The sequence below is a fragment of the Solea senegalensis genome, linkage group LG19 (genome assembly GCF_019176455.1).
Source record: "Solea senegalensis isolate Sse05_10M linkage group LG19, IFAPA_SoseM_1, whole genome shotgun sequence".
Lineage (NCBI taxonomy): Eukaryota > Metazoa > Chordata > Actinopteri > Pleuronectiformes > Soleidae > Solea > Solea senegalensis.
Genome location: NC_058038.1, coordinates 7526724 through 7552825, shown reverse-complemented (window position 1 = coordinate 7552825; position 26102 = coordinate 7526724). Strand labels below are relative to the sequence as shown.

At 40.8% G+C, this 26102-nt stretch overlaps 2 protein-coding genes across 2 annotated transcripts; one reads left to right on the top strand and one right to left on the bottom strand.

Moving 5' to 3' along the window:
• The first annotated feature begins 2051 nt into the window (after positions 1-2051).
• Positions 2052-18612, top strand: LOC122785260 (cytosolic acyl coenzyme A thioester hydrolase-like). The gene is made up of 6 exons (XM_044050988.1): positions 2052-2172; positions 3319-3475; positions 10067-10158; positions 10436-10550; positions 11417-11503; positions 18512-18612. Exons 1-6 carry the CDS (start codon positions 2059-2061, stop codon positions 18610-18612), a joined length of 666 nt encoding a protein of 221 aa, XP_043906923.1. The 5' UTR covers positions 2052-2058.
• A 5243-nt stretch (positions 18613-23855) lies between these two features.
• On the bottom strand, positions 23856-24830 carry LOC122785572 (caveolae-associated protein 1-like). The gene has a single exon (XM_044051442.1). The coding sequence runs from the start codon at positions 24439-24441 to the stop codon at positions 23911-23913; it is 531 nt and encodes a 176-aa protein (XP_043907377.1). The 5' UTR covers positions 24442-24830; the 3' UTR covers positions 23856-23910.
• Between the last annotated feature and the right edge of the window lie 1272 nt (positions 24831-26102).

The window sequence follows — 26102 nt, the reverse complement described above, 5'->3', positions numbered from 1 at the left end:
TAATGAAAAATCCAGAACTATTATAACATTGGTCAGGTCTGTTACCCTCACATACTTGCCGATTTGAGTCTTTACCCTACAGACTCGTAAGTGGGTGATTGTGTCTGTTAAATTTAATGTGAAATACCATACATTAGTTCTTTTGCTTTGCTATTTTAACAGCAATGGTCTTTACCACTCACACCTGATTTCTGTGCCAACTCGCCATGCCGACTGTCCCCAACTAGTGCTGACTGGAGCAGACTCTGACTGTGAATCGTGTTCCTATCTAAGACAGCCCACATTCAAATTTGACACATCTCGTTACAGACAGACAGGTACAGAGTGTAACGCGCCTTATGCACTTCCCTCACACAAAACTTGTGATTATTACAAAATTTGTTGGTCACCTGTTGCATTTGTGGGTGTGGTGTAATCCAGTTTGACCAGTCAACATTACTAAGGCGGGGTTTACATTAAACCCTGCCAGATATCGGCCACTGCACCAACACCAGGGCCCGCACACTCTCAACAGACGTGAATGTTGAGTTCAGAGAGAGCAGAAGAGTCAGCAGAGTGCCGAGATGCGTTGCTTTAGACCTTGGAGCAGAAGGGTATCGGATGAGGTGGATAAGACGGCAGTGGTGGTGGAGAGTCAAAGGCAGCAGGTTAGCAGAGATGTCAGAAAAGATGAAGAGGCTGCAGCTCAGCAGGGCTCCAAATGTCTCCTGAGCAGGTATCTCTCTCTCTCTTTCTTATACACACAGTATGAGGTGTGCTGCTGAATATACAGGAATCCTTTTTGTACCGTTTTCAATGCATTAAGAGTAGTAATATTATATACACCAATTACCCACTTCCTTAAATGTTTTAATTGTTGACACTCAGTGTCAGAGAGGTATTGAATGGATACTGTGCTCATCAAAGATTGTTGGTTGTACTCGATAGTCTGTCGCAGATTACATCCCCACTACTACCCCCCCGTTGGGGGCGACAGTAGCTCAGTGGTGGTGCGAGTCGTCTTTCAACTTGAAGGTTGTGGGTTTGATTGCCCACCCGCTAGAAAGGTGTGTGATAGAAAAATGCGTTACACATACTGTAGTTGTGCTGTATGAAATGAATGTATAATAAAACTGTAGTGTAAAGCAGCTTTGAGTGGTCATCAAGACTAGAAAAGCTCTATATAAATGCAGACCATTTACCTTTTTTCATAAGTGAGTTTTATCATAAGGCCTTCCGATATTGTTTTCGTTCAAACTTACTAAATGGAACTTAGACTGACTTCACATCTGTACTCTGTCATTCATCGAGTGTCTGTGTGATTTCCATGATTAGTCCGATTTGAGTGCATACTCTTTGTTTGCAATCTCAGAGTATGTCAGCAGATTCGACTGTAAGTCGCAAGACTAGTTTGACTCACACTGAACAAAAGCTGATGTCGTTGAGGTGCAGAGCGCTGTCAGAGATAATGAGACCGGATATATGTTGTATCTACAAGTAAATCTCATCACATATGTTCTTGCATTTTATCATCATCAACATCTTGGGTTGTTCTTGGGTTGTTTTTTGTCAGTTATTTATTTGATATGATTTCATCACACAGCCTTATGCCATGGTGAAAGGCATAATAGCTAAAAAAAGACGTTTTAGTCTTAATAATTTAATAATTAAGGAAACTAATTATGATTAAAGTTCCTTTAGTAACTGTCCAGTGAACGCATATTATATCCGAACAAATTAATCCACAACATGTGAAATCAAATGATTTAGCAAATTATGTACATGCTCAATGTCATATCAATGAATTGATCCATCCATAATTTAAATATACTTTATTGTCCCCACAGGGCTTTGGCAAATGTTTTACGACATAACATAGACTAAAAAAAAGATGAGTCTTGCATCTGCCCTAAAACACATAAAATATAAAATACATTATAGACAGGACCTGTCATTTAAACCTAAAACACACAAGATCCAGCCAAAAACAATGTGACAACACATGTTGAAAACATATCATCATCATCATTATCAGTACTCCCATTTTGTACTCACGCACATATTCTTTACTGCAGGATCATGCGTCCAGACGATGCCAACATCGTGGGCAACGTCCATGGCGGACACATCCTCAAGATGATCGAGGAAGCTGGTTGCATCATCAGCACAAGGCACTGCAACACACAGAATGGGGTGAGAGACTGCAACAATGGCAACAACATCAAAATAAAATTGTGCACATAGTCTGCTGTGCAGAAATGAGTTGTTATCGTCACATATACTGAGGGTGTTTAGGTCGTAGAAGGAGAAGCATGGGTGTAAATCATCAAACGAATGATGTTTGATAGCACCATGAGAAAGAAGTGAAAAGTTAAAGTTGGAAAACATACAGTTGGTAACATACATTGTCCAGTTTTAGTCAGTTTTAGGTGGTACTTTTCATACTCAGTCATTTAAATCTCAATATTACTGTGTTGCAGAGATGATTGTGTTTGTGTAAGGTATCGCATTGCTCATATTTTGTTGTCCCATTTAAAATGCTGAACTTTAACCTACTTCACTGTTGAATCATTTGATCTCACCTGCTGCTGCATTCTGCTCATATTTTCACTATGACCCACATTTCACTGTCCAGATAAGATTTTAAGACAAACAACGTCATGGACAAAACATGTTTTTGTATTTGTTACTTAATTAAACTTCCTCCTTGTGAGTGTTCTTCAATCATCTTAAACATCAAAGTCAACCTTAAATAAGGACTATTCACCTTTCAACAAGTAGTTTCTTTTTAGTTTAGTTCTTTCCTGTCACCTGTATTAACCAGGTAAACGCTGAATCACAGATAATAATAATCAACTGTATTGTATCTGAGGTGTTGTTTTGTTTCCTCTGTCTCCACACATTTGGATTTATCTTACACAGACGTCACGGAACCTTGAAACTTATTTGACTTTGACAGTCACCAGTTCATGTCTGGCACTGGCGACAGAAAGTAAAATGAGCGATGGTCGTTAAAATCCTCCAGAAACATCTTGGAGTTAGCTGTAAATCTTCTGCCACCAATTTAGTTACTTTTTCTGCTTGAAAAATAAAACACCTCACAATCACTCATTAATCTCATTTGGTTTAAACATGTGAAACTACAATAACAAGAGCCCATAGGTTGATTTACATTGTTTTTATTGGATTGAATTCAGTGAAACAGTGACTCTGTGATCTCTTTTCCAGGTACTGAGATTCAAAATTTGATCTACGGCTAATCTGCCCAACAGAGAATCAACTTCTGCCACTGATAGTTAGTTAATGATAATTTTACGGTTTGCTGTCTCACCTCTTCAGGACCGCTCTTTGGCTCTTCTGGTCCGGGTGGAGAAGACAGAGTTCCTGTCTCCTGTGTTCATCGGTGAGGTTGCCCACGTGACAGCTGAGATCACGTACACCTCCAAGCACTCAATGGAGGTGCAGGTGAAAGTCATGGCTGAGAACATCCTCACAGGTGGGTGACTCATTTTGAACTGTTGCACTGTTGCAAATATGAAGGTATAATGTCTAACTAATTCAGATATGCAAGGTTTTTTCTTTTTTTAATATTTATTTTAACAATAAAGGGAGAGATAAGAACGTCTTCATCTCTTCACTCACTGTCATGCACAAAATACACAGGCTGGCTAAATATTTCAATTACAGGCAAGGTCTTCTATGAGATTGTAGAATGGTCTTACAGTGATTGACCAGTAGAGGGCAGCACACAGTAAATAATGCAGTTCATAGAGGTATGGCAGAGGAAGAGCTGACAGGGGAATAGAAACTCAGAGCCTTGTTGTTTTCTAGTTTTAGTAGAGTTTTTGCCAAGTGATTCAGTCGGCAACTCTTGTTGTTTATTGATTATTGATTTGTGTGCATTTAATTTGCACAGCGGACATACATACACATGCACACACCATGTGCGTGTGCAGGCTTACACACACACACACACACACACAGGATCACATTGGGCTGACCTAGCATTGTCACTGAACCTTTAAATGCCAGTTGCAACAGTGATGCACAGACTATCTGAAACTACAAAATGCCCCATGTGTGGCACCCTAGTATAACCGCATGAATTTCTATCAAGGGAGAAGTGATATTGTCTTTACCCATGAATACATGTAAACACACACGAAACACATCATTGAACATTGGTGCAGTTGCTTGGTACATGTCACAGGCCTGTATTTTGTCATTTAGTCTTTAATTAGCAGCTATTGGCAACATGTCCATCTTCCATTTGAAGATATTAAAGAGAGTGACACACCGAGAAAGAGACAGAACGACGGAGAGGAGAGTGAGGCGGAAAGACAAATGGGAGGAGAGAAGCAGGCAGACATATCAATGGGCATAAAGATGGCTGCGGGAATGAAAGAGGGAGCTGGAGTGAAAGTGGGGAATGTCATGACGGAAAGAAGGATGAAGGAAAGGAGGTGTGAGAAACAAAAGAAGTATCCCCTAGACAGTCGTTGCCCTAGCAACAGGCTTATACTGGTTGGTTGGTTGGTTGGCTGGTTGCTGGGTTGGAAGCAGGTTGACGGAGGCGGAGGCAGTGATATGAGCTGACAGGTGGAGAGCAGTGTATATACATACAGGCATCATCACAGACACCCTCTTGTCACCACAGTGCGCTGCCAGGAAGGACCCCAAGCAGGAAGAGACCTAATGGAGAGAATTAGCTTCAAGGCCGTTTGTGTTTAATATTTTGTCTCTCAAACTGTTCAGTGTTTTTTCAGCACAAGTCAATTGGACAGGATTAGCACAGGTGTTGGGGGAAAAAAACATTAAATATAAAACAAATACATGCAGATCACTTCATGAGAGCCACCTTTTTTTTTTTTCTTTTTTTTGAAGAATTCATTTTGTATCTAGTTCATGTAGTTTACACTTGCACAGCTACGTGTATTATATGTATGGACGTCACCGTGAGTCAGATCTGAGAACATCATATTTCATTCTAACGAAACCGAAAAAAAATTGCAGACACACGTTGAGCTTCTGTCCCACTTTACGAACAGGAATTATTTTCCTGCACTGTGCAGATGAGCTTCTGTCCTCAGGTCAGACACACACGGGCAGCGTTGACATTAAAGGAGAGCCAGAGGAGGCTGCAGCTTGGTGGTCTATTAGTTCATATAGGATGTAGGTCATATGTGTAAAAATGTATGTGTGATGTGCGTATTTGAAATGACACAGCGGTGACCCATATAGACTTATGGATGTTTGTGTTTCTATGGATTTAGTTTCATCTAAACCTGAAGGATTGTCCATTCTTAGGCACAGAATGTGTAAATAAATGGATGTTTTTGTTTGTTTTAGATCTAACATTTGCATGATTTTATTCATGTTTTGGTAACCGAGAAAAGGGGGCGAATTAAATGTGTGTTTATCGCTTTGCACCGTGCAGATAGATGCATAGTGTTGCCGTGTGGTATACTTGCAAGTATGTGCATGGACATCATGTGTGTTTTCATCAGTGTTTGGCCCTTTAAAAGGTTCCTGCAGGGCCGAGGGGAAAGAGAAGATAACGGGAGCAGACGTTATTTGCCTCTGTCACGTTGGCTTAGTGTCAGGTCTCACACTCACTGTGGCACAGTCAGATACAAACTCAGAGTGGATGTACCTGCGCACATGCTCCGACACAACGTGCACACCCGACTCACAGTCACACACGGTCACGTAGGGGAGACCTGCGTGTATACAGAACCTGATCTGCACATGCTGACACATTGTGCATAGAAAAATTCACACATATACACATTCTCACACCCGGACAGATTCACGCTGAACACACACACACACACATTTGACTTCTTTGCAGAAGACGTCTCAAACTGAGGCAGGACTGGTCGGGTTCTCATCTTCCTGGTTGCACTTTTGCCTTATTTTGGGCATTGTTAATATTAACACTAAAGGAGGAATGTGCAGCCATACATGCTTTTTCAGTTTCGTAAATATACATGCTTCTTGTATACTGTGACTGAACATGTATTGCACTCTTCTTATTTATACATATACAGCACATTTGTGGTTTACTTCACATGTGTACATCACTCTCTCTTTCATCTGTGTGTGTGTTGGGGGAGGAGGCAAGCGTCCAGGTTCCACAGTCAGTCAGGCAGCATCTCGTCAGGCAGTTCTCAGTCATGGCCCCCCAGGGGAAGGCTGCATACTGTGGGCACGAGCCGTGATGATTGTCCCTGCTGGGGGGATCGCACATGCGCACTAATACGCTGCACATGCTCATTCACACGACCCAGCACACACTTGCGCTCACGTATTTGCATTTATGCTCAAACATGTATGTAAAACAAACCCACATACATTCTGTACACAGTCACACTAACACACATGCACACATCTAACATGATACACATAGATGCAGAGTTGCGTCTATTCAGGAATGCACACGCACACACACCAAGATTTGCCGATATGACATTGTCACACAGAGAAAAAACAGTGAATGTATTGAGGCTTTGAACCCACACACTCAAGCAAAAGTCCCACAGAGGTAATAATGCTTGCATTTCATGCACACTCGGGTGTACATTTGAATAAACACAACATGCACACACACACACACACACACACATATATATGCATACATAGAGCTGAGAGCAATGCATTATGGGTTGATGCTTAAAATAATCATGGCAGGAACTGTCATGATCCTGGTGGGTCACACAACTGCACGTACTGAAACATTGCTGTGGGAATACACACACGCGCACACACACACACACACACACACACACAGTGCTTTCCATGACTTCAGAGGACATTAGATTGACTTACATTAATTTCCTGGAGACTTACTCTAAACTTAACCATAATAACTACTGGCCTAATCCTAACCCTAACCTCATCTTAACTTCAAAACGTATCTTCACCGTAAAATGTATTAATTATTGTTACGGGGACTTGATTTTTGTCTCCATTAGGAAGGCAAATCCCCATAATGTGACTGTGTAAACAGATTTAGGTGCCCACAACATAAGGAATACCAGACACACATGTACAATAAATGTTGTATTGTAAGTATTGTTTTCGGCTTCAGTTGAGCTCCAGTTTTTATTTATTCATTTTAAACATTTAAATAAAAGACCGTAAGTAAATGAACATTAATGAAAAGAAAAAGCCAACAATCAATGAGGCTAGCTTGACTTTGAGAGCCGAGAAAATAATCCATGGGACGTGTCTGAGATCTGTAACAGGACAGATGCCAACAGTGCTTCAGTGCTGAAAACGAGAGAAAATTTAGATTCTCCCTGCAATGTGTCAACTGTGGAGGTGTTTCTTTTCTCACAGTTGGATCTTCAATTTTAGGATTCAGTGTGAGAAGACAGGGGGAGTACTGTGCTCACATTAACAGTATTCAACACTCATGTGCTTAAAATACACCTTAATGTTTAAATTGAGTGTTGAATGACCTTTGTCTGTCACAAAGCTCGGTCCCAAACTCTTCTCTACTTTTGGCATGATTTCATTTATTCCTGTCAGCCTGTAACATCCCACAGTGCAGCTGTAATGTAGTTAAAACTTATGGAGCCTTGGCTCAGCACAGTGGAAAATGTGGTTTTGATCATGGGGATCAAGCACTAAGAATGAATCTTGCTGCACTTTGGCTGAGCCTGGAACATGCTGTTCAGGAAGGGGGAGAAAACAAAGGGGGTGTTCTGCTTAGAGGAAGAATGAAGGGTTATGGGTCCGAGACAAAGCGGAGAGCAGAGGGTTGAACGAGTAAAAGGCAGCAATAAATCAAGTTAAACTGCTTGTGGTGAAAGAACGTGATGAGGCTGAAGAGGACAGAAAGAGATCAGTGCTGTTAGGAGGAAGGAATAGAAGGAAAGGAAGAACAAGATTAGAGATAAGTGCAAACTGGGTTTGGGATGTTTGAGAACAGGAAATGTGCATTGAGGAAATTTGAAGAATAGTCTGAGTCACAACTTAAATGTAGATTGAAAGGGTTGGGGTTGTTTGTTTGTTTGTGCTTTAGTTTAAACCTGATTTGCGGCACGTTTGTCCACATACTTATTGGTTACTCATTTTCCTCTTTCTACATGTCTATGTACTGCTTCATCTGTTCCTTAAATACACCATCAATTTCAACATTTCAACATTTCCCTACCACTGTCGGGTATCTTGCAAACTGCAGAGTGGCCCTGTTACAACAGAGCTCCGTTTTCTGAAGTGAGAAGAAACTATGCACAAAGTCACTGATTATACCTCCACTAAAGGTTTTAAGGTGAAAACAGTGACTGTAGTTGGCCTCATTATTTTATCTCCTTAATCAGTTGCTTGACAGTGTCAGTACTTTGAAGGATGCAGGCGATAACATGGTCAAACATTGACATTGAGAGATTTAATATTCAAAGCCTGCTATGGCCACAAGGGTTATCTGTCACTGGGAATGGTTCTTTCTCTACCGATTCCTTCCAGGGCTTCACCCACCAGTCCTTGTCGCTCTCTTCTCCTCCTCTTCATCCTCCATCCTAAACACAGTTCAGTTAAAAGGTCCAGCAGGAGCTAATAATAGACTGGAGTCACTCAGTCTTGGTAGAGTCTAGGATATGTAAATATGACTCTCTTTCTCCTGTGTGCAACTTCCTGGTTGCTGGCAATGGCAGTGAGAGGAGGAGGAGAGAAGTGCGGTTGGTATGGTAACACAGCACAGTTGTCTACATGCATGGTTTTAACTTGGGTGTAAAATGCAAATGTTATTCCCTAAGAGTAGCCTGTTGTGAGCTACCACTCCCTCAACTTCACATTTCTCCATTTTAACTCATCCTCTGTCATGAATTGTCCTGCATTTGTGTCCATGCTAATGTAGTGGATGCGTAAATGAGGTTTCACGGTATGTATTTGACTCAAGTAGAAAGAACATGTGAAACCGTGCAGTCATTTCAACACGTCAAACTCATCTAAATATCATTAATCCTGGTTGATCTAACCAACTAAACTAATTCATCAAATGGTGCATCCACAAGTGAGAATTTAATTTGAAGCAGCTGGCCCTGTGCTGTCTTTAATCTGTGTATGCCATGATAACACAACCTCAAAATAGCCCCCATCTCTGTCTCTGTTAAAGAATTTAGTGAAAAAGTGTAGGCAGAACAGAGCAGATATCACTATGACAACCTGTATGCCTGATTGCTATGAGATGTGATTTGCACACAGCTTTTGTCCTTTTATGATTCTTATAGTAACTGTCTTTAATGAAGAAGAACTAATGCCACCAACCCTCCTATGGCCAAAATGTTTCAAGTACACAAAGATCTGTGTTCAGAAGCAGTACTTTTCATTCACTGATGACGACCATGGTTTTATCCATGCATCTGCAGGACTAGAAATGTATAATACTATATAATACTATCATTTATTACATGTTTTTGAGAAATTGTTTTCTTTTCCAAGACAGCGACGCTAGAGACAAACCATGCATGTATACATATATATGTAAACAACAGCAGTCACTAATTTATATAAACACACACTTTTTTTATATACTTTTTTCAGTTGATTAAATCATCTTTTCCCATAATATTTGTATTACTATGTGTCAACTGACAAAAGAATGACTGTCACAACATACGGCTTTATATATATATATATATATATATATACATATATATGTATATATATATATATATATACATATATATGTGTATATATTCACAATACAAAAAAATGCTTACCCTAAACCATCAGCAAACCTGATCCAGGAGGATTTGTGTGAATGTAAGCTTGATACGAAATGAAGGATTTTTGTGAAACAATGTTCTCATTTATATTCTGTTCTTTTGTTTGTAAAAGAAAGCCTAAGCCTTTGACAGCACCAATGGCTTTATATAACTTGGATTGCTGTGTGTTATGTCAACAGCCAGCTCAAAATGGTTTACTCCATTTTTGTTTTGCTTCGAGGACACGTTAAAATGTGACTAGTTTGCAGCCACAAACCTGAAATAGAAAAATAGGTCTTTTGGTTGAAGGAAGCTGTTAAAGTTCTCATTGAAATGTTCCTCATAAAAATTCAATCTCGTCTCTGTGACTACAGGTACAAAAAAGCTGGCCAACAAGGCAGCGTTGTGGTACGTCCCCTGCTCGCTGCAAAATGTCGACAAGATTACGGAGGTGCCTCCCATCAAGGTACATCTATTCTGACCTTAAGAGATAGAGTTTGGTCTGTTTTCCTCTTTCTAGCTGCCTCTCTTACTGCCATGTGTATGAGAAATAACACAGAGAGATAATCCATGAGAGAGAGAGAGGCCACTGTGTGAAGATAAAAAATATTGGCATTTAACAGTGTGAAAAGTCCATTTGGCGCATGGAAAATCAGTGTGCTAAAATGATGTTGTGCATATTTAGATCCATGCAGGGAAAGGGTTTGTCATGGATGTGAATGTGTAAATGATTGTGTGGGTAGTATGCCAGTGCAGAGGAAGAAGAGGAGGGCAGGAAGCGCTACGAGGGTCAGAAGATGGAGAGACTGGAGACCAAACTGAGGATTGAAGCCGTGGCGTCCCCTTCGCCCAACCCAGGTAGTGACCTTTGCTGATGTATCACCGCTAAACACTGACATAGTGATAACTTTCTACAGGGCAATTAAAATGTATCTGTTTTTGTGGTTATAATGGTGCATTGTTATTTACTTGATTCTTCCACTAAGCTTGTGCAATTTCATCAGCAGTGACAGCAGTGCATAACAGGAGTATTTTATGTTATTGTCAGAAGGACAGTGGGACAGAAACTTTGTGTTTTCAGTCGTACGATTTTGCAGCCATACGATTTAACAATCTTAACCAGCATTTTGTGAACTCCGAAGCTTTGAATGTAATGTACGGTCATTAATTCATTCAGTTTACCACCTTATCCTCCACATCCCAGCGGGCATAGGTCAAAATGTGTGGTACACCATGGACATTGGGCCGGCACACAGAGACAAACAACCATTCACTCTCACATTCACACCTATGGTCAATTTAGTGTCCATTTATGCATGTTTTTGGACTGTGCGAGAAAACCGGAGTACCCGAATAAAACCCCACATGTACATGAGGAGAACATGAAAACAGAGTCAGTCGGTTCTTTTTGATGGAAGGCAACAGTGCTAATCACTATGCTGCCATGTGGCCTTTAATGTACATGTATTTATTTTTAAAAGGTATGCTCTACAGCTTTAATAACAGTGATTTGATCAAAAGTGCTTACTGTGCTAGTAATGTTGTTAAATAATTATTTATGCTGGGTTAAACTCAGGGGATGCACCAAGGGAGTCTGTCTGTGCTCGATGTATGAACACATGCAGTTTTGTCAATGTTGGTTTGTTTTGGTAAAATACACATATTCTCAACTTCTTCTGTGTGTGTGTGTGTGTGTGTGTGCGTTTTGTATTTTTGCACCACAGAAAAGCACACCGTTGGTTTCAGCCAGTCCAGCCTGATCCATCTTGTGGGGCCCTCTGACTGCACCATACATGACTACGTTAATGGAGGTGAGTACAAGTGTTTTACAGTTGGCTGATTGGGTTCTTAGGTTGATGCGTCACATCCTGTCCAGAGACAGTTCCAGAACATGTTGGTGAGAAAGAGAGTGTGTAGCACATTTAACTTCCTTAAATGTGCTATATAGAAATGAACTTAACCATAGGGTACCTTACCGGTCTTGCTCTAGCAGTAGTATCTCAGGTTTATTAAGAATTTCTTCTGCATGATTGTTTTTGCTGCTCACAAAATATAATTCAGCTTTCATTGGTGACCAACAGGTTCAGAAATCAGTGGTTGGTGTCATTTACCTCAAATATTGTCTAAAAATCCTGGAAGGAGTTTGATACTCTTTATGTTAAAACTGAAAGCTGATGTGTTCTCTGCTCGCTCTCTCTCAGCAGCTAAACAACTGAACAAAGTTGCCCTCTATCACACCATCTATAGTTATCTGTCATATTTATTTATCACACATTGGATTGTTTTGTGAGATCATCCTCAAAATGATCATGTATGGAATTTGTACATTGGGAATAGTGCAGACAGCTTGCAGGAGGAGATCATAAGACACAGACGTTTGGAAGTATGGTGGGTGGGAAGGTGAGAGAGATGCAGTATGAATAGTGAGAGCAAAGAGATAGTAAAAAAAAAGTAAAAAACATGTCAACGTCTCACTAATTGTACTTTTCCCTTTCTTTTCTGTATCAGAAAATGTTCTGTGTTTCCCATGTTCATCATTTTTCCTCATGGTTCACCATCAAGGTTCCTTTAAGTCGTTATAGCCTTTGGCATTAACCCCAACACTGTACATCACGACATCGTGTCCTGTGGTGACAGAGCAGAGTCACAGACAAAGAAATACGGCCCAGTTTAATGTAAAATGAAACACCCTTCAAAGAGATTTTCATGGCCATAAGTGCGCATGCTCTCCGAGAGCATGTCAACACTGTGTTTATGTGTGTGTTTACATGTGTGTGCTGTTATGAGCAAGACTGTAAAGGTAAAAAAATCAAAATGACACTGACCAAGCATTTGTTACTAAACAAAGGAAAACTGGTCCCTGTAGCAGGAAATGCCACCTCTAATTCTGTGCTTATCTGACAAGATAGTTGCCTCAAATAAGTCTTCTTTTATTTGGTTTTTGACCTTGTGCATATTTAGAGTATCTGTATTTTAATCTACTATTTTCTCTGCGTGTTTATAAAGAAATAAGTAAAACTTTGTACTGTAGAAAAAAATAAACTGGAATTGAAACACATGCTTATCCAGATTTAATGGTTTAGCCACCTATAGATAAAAGTTTGATTATCGAATAAAACAAACCTCAAATCCTGCCTAGAAACCATTCTGGCAACATCTGTAACAAATCCTACATTTTATCAGCCCAGAACAGATGCTTTTTTATCCATGGAGGTTCATCGTCTTGAGCAGGATGTTGCCAAGAGAAGGAGATAGGACAAGGCGGCAGGAACGGAGGAGCAGGGAGCAAGGAGAGACGTGTTGCATGAGTCATGGTTGCCTTTTTAATTTGAGAGAGCTCACTGAGAAATCTGTCCAATTGAAGATCAAATGTGGAACAAGCATGCAGGTCATTTAGTATGCAAGCACACACACACACACACACACACACAAACACGGCTGCACTCTCTGTACATGCCACCGCTCATTAGGCAATGTTCCCTGTTGTTCACTGCTGCTGCTTTCACTACACTTATTTTGTTTACATAACCGAGTCAGGTCAGGCAGTCCGGCTGCTCGTTCTCTCTCTCTCGCTCCCCCTCTGTCCTTTTACTATACCCTTGTGGGAGAAAAGCAAACTGACTTCTCCACGACAATAACAGTTTATTTGGAAACTGCATGCTTCCCCATTGTGCCGGTAAAAGTAAAAAGCAGCCGACATATTATGAGCCTTAGGAGATATGAAGAACATAAACATAAACATCTGAGAACAACAGACACATCGTTTTATGTACACACAGTGAGTGAATTAGCATCTTTAAAAAAAAAGAAAGAGGGAATCCTGACAGACGGCAGATGGTAATAGCAGAGCAGCGATGAGACAGCACATCCATACAACTAGGGATTTGATAATTATGTCACTAATACTAATGCAATTACATTTGTGTCACATTAATAATATCTATTTGGTCAGGATTGATTTGACAGCCATATGGAATCCCAGTCTGTCTTGTCTCAGCGTCACAGCCCTGTGCGTAGGAACTGATCCCAACAATGCAAAACATTTCCAGAGTCACAGGTTCCTGTTACCAAGTTAACACTTATATCTGCTGCTTGTCAAGTGCTTGGCAGTGGGAAAACACTGTCACTGATAAATACCAAAACTGTTTACAATACCAGATGTTATGAGGCCAGGGCCTGTGACTGTACAACTGCAGACACCTGGGTATCAGTCTTTAACGTGCGTGGACATTTTCGAAATGAGGTGAAAGATCAAAGGATCTGAAACATTGAGTTTCATTAATTTGACATTTTTCCTTTTATTTCTCTCTCTTTCCCTTTCTTTCATTTTCTTTGTTGGAGCTTTTTTCCCCCCTTTTTGCCCACTTCTCCTCATTATCTCATGTTCTTTTTTCCTCTCTCTGCGAGTTCCCCTCCCCTCCCCTCCTCCATGTTCTAAGGAAGCGTAACAACCCGTTTCTATGGAAACAGCAGTTGATTGCCACAGGTGGACACCATCGCAGTCCTGGTTAAATCAAATTGACAGAAAAAAAGGAGGAAAAAAACCAAAAAGAAAACCCAGAAATATTGTTAGATGTTGTGTTTTGATGTGTTGCACACTCTCTCTCTCTCTCTCTCTCTCTCTGTGAGAAAGACACCAACATTCTGTGCACACACCTTGACTTAATGTGTGTGTGTGTGTGTCAGAGAGGGAAGAGGAAACCCAGATGTGTGACTATAAAGCAGATCAGATGCAGATCTGAGGCACCTCGCCTGAACATGGGAACACATCCATCACCGTGGCTCCATATATTATCTGTCCTCTGCTGTGATCCATGCTCAGTGACTATATAAACATGTCTCTGCCTGAGACATAGGGATTCGGGGAGACAGGGATATGTCCACTGGAGCTTGTGTGATCGACCTTTATAAAGAGAGAGAGTGTGTGTACTCGTTTTTGTTACCCCTTTAGGACCTTTTCTGGTAATAAACACAGTAGTTCTCAGAGGCCAAAGTTTGGCTATAATGAGGCAGACCCTCTTTTTTTTAAAGCTCTTGTTAAAGCTTTGAATTGTAGTTATGTTAGGGCATTTACTCTATAGTTTAGGTTAGGGATAAGGCTTTTCTTTAAGCTGTCCTAATGAATGGGACTCAGTGCAGTGTCCCCCAAAAGCTACGCATATGTGTGTGTGTGTGTGTGTGTGTGAATTCTGACAAACTCTGACCTTATCAGGACCAGTAGTCCTCATGGAGACCAAAACAAAGCAAAAATTCATTTCTGAGGGACTGTTTACACTTAGGGCTAAGATTTGAATTGTGGATAGGTTAAGGTTTGGGATAATGCTTTGTTAATTAATTATCTTGTTCATTCTTGTGATTTTAATGGAAGCAACTCATAGTTTTTGAAAAGCACTATATAAATAGCAGTGTCCTAAGAAGAAACCTGCATTTGTGTGTGTGTGTGTGTGTGTGTTAGGGATGAGCCGATATGATACTCGGTATTGGTCTGATATTGTCCAAAATCACTCAAATCATATCAAATGCTTCACTATACAGACTGTAAAAAGGTCGATAACAATCAGCCTTGTTGTGGGCTGTTCCTGAGATGAATATGTTGTGAAATATTGTGAGATTTATGTCTTTGAAATTACACAGAATGGCACAAATACTGTATCGGACTGATATCAGCACTGGCAGATACTCCAGTTTGTGATATCGGTATCTGTATCGGATATAAAAAAAATCGGATCGTGCCTGCCTCATTCAACCAATGAAATCTTTAAAGTGAATGTGAATGAATGAACGGATCATGAAGTGAAACATTCCACAACCTCTTCCGTTGCCTACAATTATGAACTGTCTTATATGAATTGGAGTTAGGAAACTTTAAAGCATGTGATGTAATGTGCACTCCTGTATGCCTCAGCGGACGACTTCTACCCTCCATTAATGAAGCAGGCGAGTAGCAAGTGTGTTAGCAGTATATTAGCATAGTTTGCATAAGAATGGAGTCTTCTAATATCACCAAGCAACCAACTTCTAGCACAACACATTCTCCAATGCAGAGAATGCAGCACAAAAGCGGAAAAAAGAAAGTTTAATCAAGCACAAGCTGATCAGCCAAACAGGAAAGTGACAGATGCTGAGTGAAAACTGGTGTTGCTTTAGTTTCCTCATCAGTGTGCATCTTGTCCGTGAATAAAATACTGCAGCCTCCTTTGTCATTGTTTTGGCTTGAGCCCAGGATGCTCACTTGCAAATGTCATTAGCCTCCACAAGCACGAGCATTATAATGAGCCTGTAGTTCAGTTATGGCCACACGCGTTGCTTGGAACAACTGTTTTTGGAACTCTGGAACAAGCTGCCCATCTTTAGCTTTGTCCATGATATCAGCCCTAAGTTCAGCTCAGTTTCTGGTCCTGTGCTGAGAGAATGCAGCACACATTGTGTTATACTAATGATGGCCAGAGAGTTAAACAACTCGTAAAGCGAGTAAAACAAACTTTAAGTCTCTGAGGTTATGTCCACATTCATGCACCTAAAAACTAACCAACACGTGGAAATGTAGTCCCACAAAGAGAATTTTGTATCGTGCAATCACTCCGTCAATCAGTGCTGCTGATTTCTCAGTTCGGAACGACTCAATGAAACGAGACACTACGCCATTCCACTGCATGCTGCCGGGATATTTATAATCAAAAGCAACATAGTGGTTTCCTTTAATACAGTGCACCGATTGAGATAAATGGTCCGAGTGTTTTTATCGTCGATGGAGGGAGTGTCAACAATTTATTTAGAATCAGCAGCTTCCAGAGAGTTGTGATGTGGAATGAGGACACATTGCTGTTTGCCAGCCAAGAAGCCTGCATGAAAACTACAACCATTCAAATCTGACGATGTGATGGGTGTTCCAGCTGGTAGATCCTGTCTGCTCGTGTGGGATGGGGATGTTCTGTGAGATGAGAAGGCAGCTGTGGTGTGAGATCAGGCGAGAGGGAACCAGAAGGTAGTTTGAATGTGATCAGAGTGACTTTGGGTGTCTTCATGTGGACATGGAGAAGGAGCTTCAAGGAGAACAACTGGACTGGAGTGTTCAAGTCTCCAAAGAGGAGTCTGAGACTTGAGTCTGGTTACAATAAGTCAAAAACTTGTTTAAATATGTTTTCCACCAGTTTTTTACAACGTGGACCAGCACTCAACAGACCAAAATGTACTCAAATGCTCTGCTTAGAGCTGACATACAGGTAAAAACAAGAAAAACAACATTAACACATTAAACACAAAGTACACTATTTCAAAGAAGTAATTTAACAGTAACTGTATTTAAGTGTAAAATCAGTGTACACAAAATGTATGGTTTTGAACATCTTCTTAGGCAACATAATGCTATAGACTGTAAACACACAGACCTGTGCTTTCACATACAGCTCTACAAAAGCAATATCTCTATATGCCAAAGCTTCTGTCAGCAAATACTTATAAAAGATATGTTAAGTACGCTTTATATTCGGAAGAACTTCTCCAGGATTCATCAACACTTAATTCAATCTGGAGCCAGGATTCCTCAAAGAGGTGGTCCTCATCAACCACGAACAAGGAATGAAGGCAGCAACAGATACGGAGTGAGCTAAAGTACCTTTAATATAGCCTGATACAGGAAGTTAGAATGCAATTAATACACTTGTCCAAGTCTGGTTTGTGTATCCTGAAAGTCATAAAGGCTTGAGTGCGACAACACCACTGTGGCTATAGATACATATTGTATTGATAGTAACTTACTCTCAGCCATTTTATTTTGTTCATATTCTAAAATAATAAAGGTGAAATAATGCAAATAAAGCAAAGCCATTGTGAATCAGTTCATTTTTGTCAAAAAGCTGGACTGCAGTTTAACTCTTACATGTGCAGTGTTGCCACGTGTTCAAACAGCAGGGATCCTCTTTCAGCTGTGCAAGCGCCATGGGAAATTCACATCATATGTCAGCCATACATGCACGCAACGCCACATAGTGTTGGAGACTAGATTTGGAAACGCAGGTCAATGAGGAGAAAGTGCTGAATCTGTAGTCTGAAGTGTCACCGTTATACAAAGACACAGTCCAGTTTTGCCGACCCTTTCTGACCTGTTTAAAAATGCTTGTTCTTTTCTGAGTAAAGTGAAGTAAGGTTTTATAACCATATCAGCTTAAAAATGATCTAATCAGTAAAGAAAACTATGGAAGAGGATGTTGGCAGCTACAGCTACAAGGTTTTAAAGTGAAGACTATATTATGTGTTTTCATAATAGGGTGAACTTACTCAATTCTTGTTCTTTGTACCAAAGAATATTTAGTTGATGTCGGTGAATTCTGCTTAAACTAAAGAGAGGAAGAGACACGCAGAGGAAAGCCAACGTGTGGATATTACGGTCATTTCACTCATGCTGTTGCCGGCGAATCAGCATCAAAAAGTGGGGAAAAAGCCTGTAGTCTCCATTTTTTGAGACAAAAACTCAACTTGTTTTATTTTAAATATGTTTTATACTGTTCGAATTTCAAATTGAACACGCAAAATCTGGTGTTCATGTACAAGTAAACTAAAGACTTTTTTCTTTTTCTTCATTTATATTGTTAATACCATGTAAAAGATGGACATTTTGAGGCTTAGGTGGTAAAGGGTTAAAAACCACAATCACCCACTTTCAGATTTCCAAATTAATCTACAATTGTCTGACATTTATTACAAAGTTCAGGGTGGGTATCTTCATAATTTAAATTTGCCCAACAGGCTATAATCTGATAATGTAAAAGTACACATCAGTATGGACTATATTCTTCCAAAGCTCTTTATTCTAATCAAAGATAGCATCATTGACAAGACCAGAGGACCCAAATCGGCCACGGTGGCTCGCAAACACATTACTGAACAGTACTGGCTCGACATAGCCGCTGACATGCAATAGTGAAATGTGGAGCCTCCCAGATATCTTTCCAGTCACCAGGTGAAAGAGGAGTGCAGCCGCGGAGAAAGACTCCGAGGAGACACGGTTACTGTACAAGTACTGTAGCAAATACTGAATGAGCTGTGCCCTTAGTTATGGATTAGAGTTGTAAGACAGTGGCAGCGACAGGGTGAAGAGAAACTGAGAAGAGGGGAGGAGAACAAGTGGGCATGTTTGCACGGAGATGCCAGCAGGATGAATCACAACACTAATTTGGTGCCGTTCTGGTGCTGCTCGGTTTTCTTACTCCTGACTGCAGTGGGTTTGGCCGAGTGATCCGTCTCTGTAATGAGGTTGAGATCTGATTTATGTCTGGAAACAGATATTAAGTCAAGGCGTGGTGGAATCACTGCATCTGCAGTGGAAGTGAGTTAGAACACAGTCTGGGTCTTAGCTACCAAAGCAAATTGGGTCGAGGCCGGCTGGCTGGTTGTTGGCCGCAACCTGAGCTGTGGAAGGTCTGTGAAGTCGGCGTGGAATAAGTAGACTGTAAGTGAGAAGTCTTACAGCTCCCTGATAGAGTTGACCACATGACTGTGTCGCTGCCCTTGAACTGTGGCCAAACACGCTGACTCCAGACACAGAACAGCACTGTCTCACACTATCTCACACACAGCAAACTGGACTCATTTAAATAGTCCAACTGATAATGTGCAAGAGGAAACACACGCCTGACCTTTAATTCTTATGGCTTAGGCTCAGCTTAACGTATATGACATTAAATCATGTAAGGAAAACTGACCCTGTGTTACCCTAATTACAGATCATGAGATGTGTTCATCTATAAATTGATTAATCTGCAGATTATAAACTCACTCATGTGTCACCCACGCTATAAAACAATGAAATATTTCTAGTTTTCTGGCAGACCATGGCCAAAAGGAAAGGAATTGGGCTTGTAACCGGAAGGACACTGGTTCAATCCCGGGACGGGGCGCCCCCAAGCAAGGCACCCAGTGCTGCTCCCAGCACACACCAGTAGTGTGTGTTCACTACTGGTGTGTAATAATGGGTTAAAATTTGTGAATGGGTACAGAAAAATCTAAAAATAAAACTTAAATATTTGAAAAAAAGGATTATAAGAAAATCAACTAACTGAATTAATTATTTGCAGTTCTTGATACTAAGATTAATACATTTTCAGGGGGTTAGGTTTAGGTTTTTAGCTATTTTCATTGCTGTGTGTTGAGCAAGGGTAACAACGTATTCCTAAATTCTGACTTTGGTTCAAATTATTAATTCCTGTTTTGATAAATGATTTTACATATTATCATTTAATTTGAAAAAAAGAAAAAAAAATGACACCTGAATAAACCTCCTCGGGCCATAATAACTGATCAAATAATTGATTAGTTTGTCAATTAGGTTGAATTTGATTAGTTCACTGATTAATTAGATTCGATGAAGTAATCCAAAAGGACATTGAAAAAGAAAATGAGTAACTTTTAATTATGCAAAACAGATGCTCAAATTCGTTAATGTGTCAAGAAAAGCATAGTATCCTTCACTGTAATACAAAGCCACAGATGATTATATCACCACCATCAATCACCATAAAAGCCACCGTCTATAAAGCATTTCTGTTAACAGTCTCCATTAAGGTTCATTTCCTGACAAGTGTTGCTGTGAACAAACGCGGCAACAGGAAATGAGTCCTGCAAGGCTCAGCTAAAAAAAGTCTGTCAGTGTGAGACACATTTCTGACCCAATGAGAATGATAACGTTTGATTCTCTTGAAAAGACAATTTCTCATTAAAAGGAGGAGGAGGATATGACTCAGGGTCAGGGAGGAAACTCTGACAGAGGGAGTGATTGCAGAGTCCGTTCCACAGTCAGTGGCGTGTTTATTTAAAACATCGCAAACATCGCAGCATCGCCACAGAGACACCAACCAGCTCTGGAGGGCTCATATCGAACACTTTTTAAATCCTAAACAACCACCACAAAAATGAGGTGGGTTCCGAGTGGGATCACAATGAAGTGGATTCATGAGAAAAACCACAGTAAAACCATTGTTTCAGTCGTATCCAAACACACTGAGAAGTCTGTGTCATTTGGTGAAATGCAGCTGCGCACATTTGATATTTTAGTCTCACATTTTGGAGACAAACTCTGGAGTGTGTTTATATCAGCATGCCTAAAATGTTTCCCCTCAGTATTTGACCCCACAAATTACTCTGAAATGGGCAATTTCACACTTTTACTTATTATAATTGGCAGCTGAAAGTTATTTTAATCATTGATGAATCTGTTGATTACGTTTGTTAAAAGATAATTTGAGGTTACTATGAGCAATTTACTGTGGCAAAGGTGCAAAGAAACCAGAAAATATTCATATTTAGAAAGCTAAAATTATTAAAACGCTGTATTCATTGATCAATTGTTGCAAGGTTTTTCTTGCAGCTACACTGGACATGAGGATTATTTCTAGACTGTGGCATTGCCCACTTTCACTCAAGTAAAGGTTATGAATACTTCCCACACCCATGCTGATAACGTCTTCAGATCCACACCCTGCTGTTGCCGGGAGGATCCCGTCCGTCAACATCGTCGCAGGTTTAATTATAAAGCATCACTGTCAAAGTCTTTCCGACCAGAAATCCAGTCTGTACCCTATGTATGTGTGTGGCTATTCTCAGAGCACAGAGGCAGAACCTTAAAGCCAGTGTCAGTGTGGCAAAGCATGGTTCTACACAGCCGGAGTAATAATATGACAGTTTATCTCTCTCTCACACACACACACACACACAGGCTGCTATTGACCTTTAACCTCTAGATGCCTACCCCTAAATCTAACTCTCTTATTAGAATCATTCCATTTTAACCCTTTAACACATACACAGCAGAAAGTGGTTAAACCCGACTGAGAGCTGATTTGCAATGCTGCCAATAACTCAACAGCCAATATCTGTCAGTCAGTCAATTAAACCAGACACTGTGCGGCCATTGTCTGGCTGTAAATATAGACTGTGGGAGCCCAAAAAAAGCCACTGCAGCACTGGGGCTATACAGCTCTCCAGACGACTCTGTAAATATGACGGTGACTGAGAGATAAGAGCATTTCAGTTGTAATACTACGGCCAGGAAGTGGTGTACAGCTGTTCTGTGCGAGTGGAAACACGAGATGAATTAGAAACTGAATACAAATGTGAGAGATCTGATGCATAAGAATTATTATGCATCCTCTACCAAGTGCACTACGTTTGTCCACTTTGGATAGGGTTGTCACTTTTGATTTGAAATTTCCGCTGTAATGTTCGAGTCAAAAATATACAGCCAGCAAGAGCATCAGACTGCCTGAGGTCATTACCGAGTGGTCCAGCAGAGGGTGCTGTGAGCGCAGCTTGGCCTTAAGTGACGTTATGTACACGAGTAAACTAAACTATCCACCTGTGTGGACAATCACAACACCAACTCATACATATCAATCATATATAATGTTGTCACATTTGTGTGTGTGTGTGTGCAGGTGGCAGAATGTCTTCAAAGGAATATCTTGTCACATTATATTTGTTCTAACTTGTAAAAAGATGAGAGCAAGGCTCTTACCTTAAGTTAAAACGGCTACAAACACCAAACTATTCTTTTACCCTTAAACAAACATACTTATGGGTAACATATTCAATATCTGCCAAGAAAACCCTCCTAAATGTTACACACTGGACGTGAAGAAGATCTCGAAACAACGTCCACATCTGCAAAACTGTTGCTGATGCTGTTGATACGGGATACCTGAAACCTGTGTCCACCATACGCTGATTTTGAGTTGAAAAGTTTGAAAAGACATAAACTGCAGGAGGCACCTGCTTTAAACCGGTAATTTATTAAGGTCTGGTACGTGTCTATGATTGGATTTCTGCAAGATGCCGATAGTGTAACTTGCTCCCACACCAAACATCACAGGAGGGGGATGTGAAAATATCTGTGCCTGCCAATATAGACTCTGAAGTAAGCTCTCCTCACGCGAGGCTTGCAACTCCCAGATTCCTTGGCCGCTAATGTTTTTAAAGGAAAATCTTCACTCTTTGTCTTCTTCTGATCATTTCTGGCAGACTGCACACCGAGAGGTTCAATGCTGCCCTCTACAGGAAATAATATCCCCAACACAGTTCTTCTTCTACAATTATGATGAGCAAACTCTGACTATTTTTCCCCCCCCTTGTGTGGTAATTTGGAAAATTCCAGATCACGGCACATGTAAACCTTTTTCACATATCAGATAAGATAAAACACAGCTGCTTCTGCATATTGTGAGTTGCAACAGCCAGACATGACAGCACGTCCTGCTAAAAAAAGGCTCGCTTGACAAGTCTCAAATGCACAGCGGTACTTAAACCTCTCAAGTGAATTCAAAGGCGTTCATTGACCAAACTGTATCTCGCAGAAAAGACTCTCCTTTCTTCCTAAAATGCACCAAAATGAAAACTTTTTTCATTCTTATTCAAAGGCTGAGTTGACACGTGGTTGTAAAGTGTGTCTTACTTCTAAGAAGTCATCATAATAAAAGTAAAATCTTCATCTTACATTGCTGCCGCCTGCCAACTATCTGTCCTCTGAGCACTCGAAGGTTCATGGGGCGTTGGTTGTGTCTCAAGTGGCCTCTAATGCCATGTATTTATTGGGCTTATATTTTTATTTACACCCACTAGTCTTTCTTTAGTTTCACTGGGTTCTCATGCAAGTCGTCCTGTGCAGTGGGAGAGGTCACTCACTACCTGCCTTCATTTTTCCCATGGAAGCCTCTGGTATTCTGGTACTCTGGTGAGAGAAGGAAAATGTTCGCCTCTGTTTTCCTTTTTTGAACAGAGCTGCAGTGTCTGATATGTCGCAAAAACTTTCAGGAAAAAGTGATCCGGACAGTTATGTCATGGAGACCACAGAGAGTTGGCAGTGTGTCGGGTACACCTATACGCTCACACAAACACAATAAATCCTACATCCACGGCAGCTACGGTATTTCAGGCTGTGCTGAAACAACCTTTGCAGAGGTGCTGACTCAATTTAATGGTCATTCTGGAGGCTGCAGTTTGTGCTGCTGTTGAAAATGCACTGATTAATGCACATCAAATGTTTTTCTGTGTAATGCTGCTGCTCACATTCCAAAAAGGATAAGGGCTACTGCACGAGACACGGTCAAATTGTGCCAGAGTGACTTCTACTGTGAATGCGACTAAAGTAATTTCAAAATGATTGTCACATTTAATCATCATCAAATAAATATTACTTTCTATTTATTATATGATGAGAATATTGAGATATTTAAAAAACCAGGCTCACATGCACACACACCTGGTAGATGAGGACTTTGAAGTTGCGTCTCTTGAGCAGCTCGCTCTCGTTGCTCTCCAGCTTCTTGATCTGGCCAGCCTGCTTCTCCAGGTTGCTGCGCACCATCTTGACATTGACACTGACTTTGCGTACCTTCTCCAGCATTTTATTGACCGTGTTGGTGGTGCCGACGTGGTTCTTCGTCAACTTGGACAGCTCCCCTTGGATGGATGACACAGACTTCTCCATGGCCTCCTGTCGGGCCTCGAGGCCCTGCTGGGTCTGCTGGATCTGGTCTACCACCCCGATAATCTTGTCTAGCAGAGAGAGAACCAAGACCCCGTTCATCTGGGCTTCACTCTTGCCCCCAGTGACCTGCACCAAGTCGGCATCCTCATCAGGGTCATCATCATCGACGGCCGGCTCAGTGGCAGCAGCCACCAGAGCGACCTCGTCATCATCATCATCATAAGACACCTCTGCCAGAGCTGAGTGCTCCTTCTTGACACCTGTATCCGCCATAGTTGTCAACTCCAAATACAAACCACTTGCACACTAACTACAGTTAAACACAAGTGAAAAACAACCTCAGCCACAATTATCACAAACTCAGGCCCCGGTGCTTTTCCCAATCTTCAGTCGACAACTTTCTCCTGCACTTGTTTGCCTCCACCTAGTCTACTTTTTACACTTTAACTTTCTCTTCACCCTCCGTCTCTCACTCTACCGTCTCTGTCTCTCTCTGCCTCTGCTCTGGGATGCCAGCCAGCCAAGGGGAGAAGGGCCTCTCACAGCTGAGGCATGTGTGCCCTGGCTCAAATGCCTCTGCTCCCTGTGAAACCACCCCTTCCCACACTTGCCCCCTCCTCTCATCCCCGGCTTCCCTTGCTGCTGGGGCTCCACCCAGTTGTGTCCTGAGGCACGGGGGGGGGAACCAGACTCCACCTCATATGGTGACATGACAGCGAGCGCTGTTGCGGGGAGAGATGAGGACAGGAGAGGGGCCGTCATCAGGTGATTCCTGAGCTCTAGTACCATCGAAAATACAAAACACCAACCTGACATGACAGTTTGATGTCCAGGTTCAAAGAAATACAAAAGGATGCAACGGGCAAAAGATTTACCTGTTCACAAAAACAAACACAGTGTTAGCTATAAACAATTTCACCATGATTTTCACTATGATGTTGCCATTGTACACTTCCACAAATACTGATCTGAAACCAAAATGATGTTATTTATTTATGTACATATCAGTGTAAGTGTTTTGTTTATGACATTCTGTCATTTTGAGGATAATATAATTTCCTGGTTATGAAACAACAAACATTATGGATTTTATTGTACTCCAAGTATTTCTGGAAGTGATAGATAAAATATTTACATTTCTCTTCTTTACTTCTTCTAATTTTGTGGCTGAAACATGGCATCCATCAGGGCTGTTTGATCACCCCATATTTATATATTCTCTCTACCCCACTGCTCATCAGTCACGTTAAAATAGCTCATTCCAAGGTAAATTTATCACAATCAGCCATGTTTTTAAAGGATCCATTGCTGTTCAGGTAATAGTCAGTCAATATACCAGTTAAAGAAAAGATTATTTATTTGGGGATCACAATTCTTAATAAACAGAATGGTCTAAAAACTCGATTACATGCAAGATTTGTTCCTAAAAGAAATAAGACTTAGACTCTGTAAGCGAGTAAGGAGTCCTCCATTTGTTACAATCTGCCATCTCACTGTATGATGTCACTGAACCTTTAATTGTTCTGGTATTGTTTGTTTTTTTGTATTGCATAGATGTAAAAAAAATATACACATCTTGAAGTTCTCATCCTTGAATTAGAGTGTAGTTGTAATTGGCTGTCAGATAATCTCTTACACACATATGACATCATATATTACACTTTCATATCACGGGGGATCAAAGGACAGGGGCATCACAATGTTCTCGAAAACTCCACTCAACAACGCAAGGACACGCACAAAGTAATGGATGATTAAAGAACTCATTCATGTAACATAATGGATGTCAATGTGTTGCACTAACGCACAAAGACAAGAAGTCATGTCTGTGAGTAGAAAGACGACGGACGCCTTGCCTCAAACTGAGGGTGACGGTGATTATGCAAAGCACAACACCACTAACAGCAGGTCCTGCACTTCCTCCAAACCGTGCT

Coding starts and splice junctions, on each gene's coding strand:
- LOC122785260 (XM_044050988.1), top strand. CDS start 2,059: ATGCGTCCAGACGATGCCAACATCGTGGGCAACGTCCATGGCGGACAC. Junction 3,476..10,066: donor GGCTGAGAACATCCTCACAG/GTGGGTGACTCA, acceptor CTGTGACTACAG/GTACAAAAAAGCTGGCCAAC. Junction 10,551..11,416: donor GTCCCCTTCGCCCAACCCAG/GTAGTGACCTTT, acceptor TTTGCACCACAG/AAAAGCACACCGTTGGTTTC.
- LOC122785572 (XM_044051442.1), bottom strand. CDS start 24,441: ATGGCGGATACAGGTGTCAAGAAGGAGCACTCAGCTCTGGCAGAGGTG.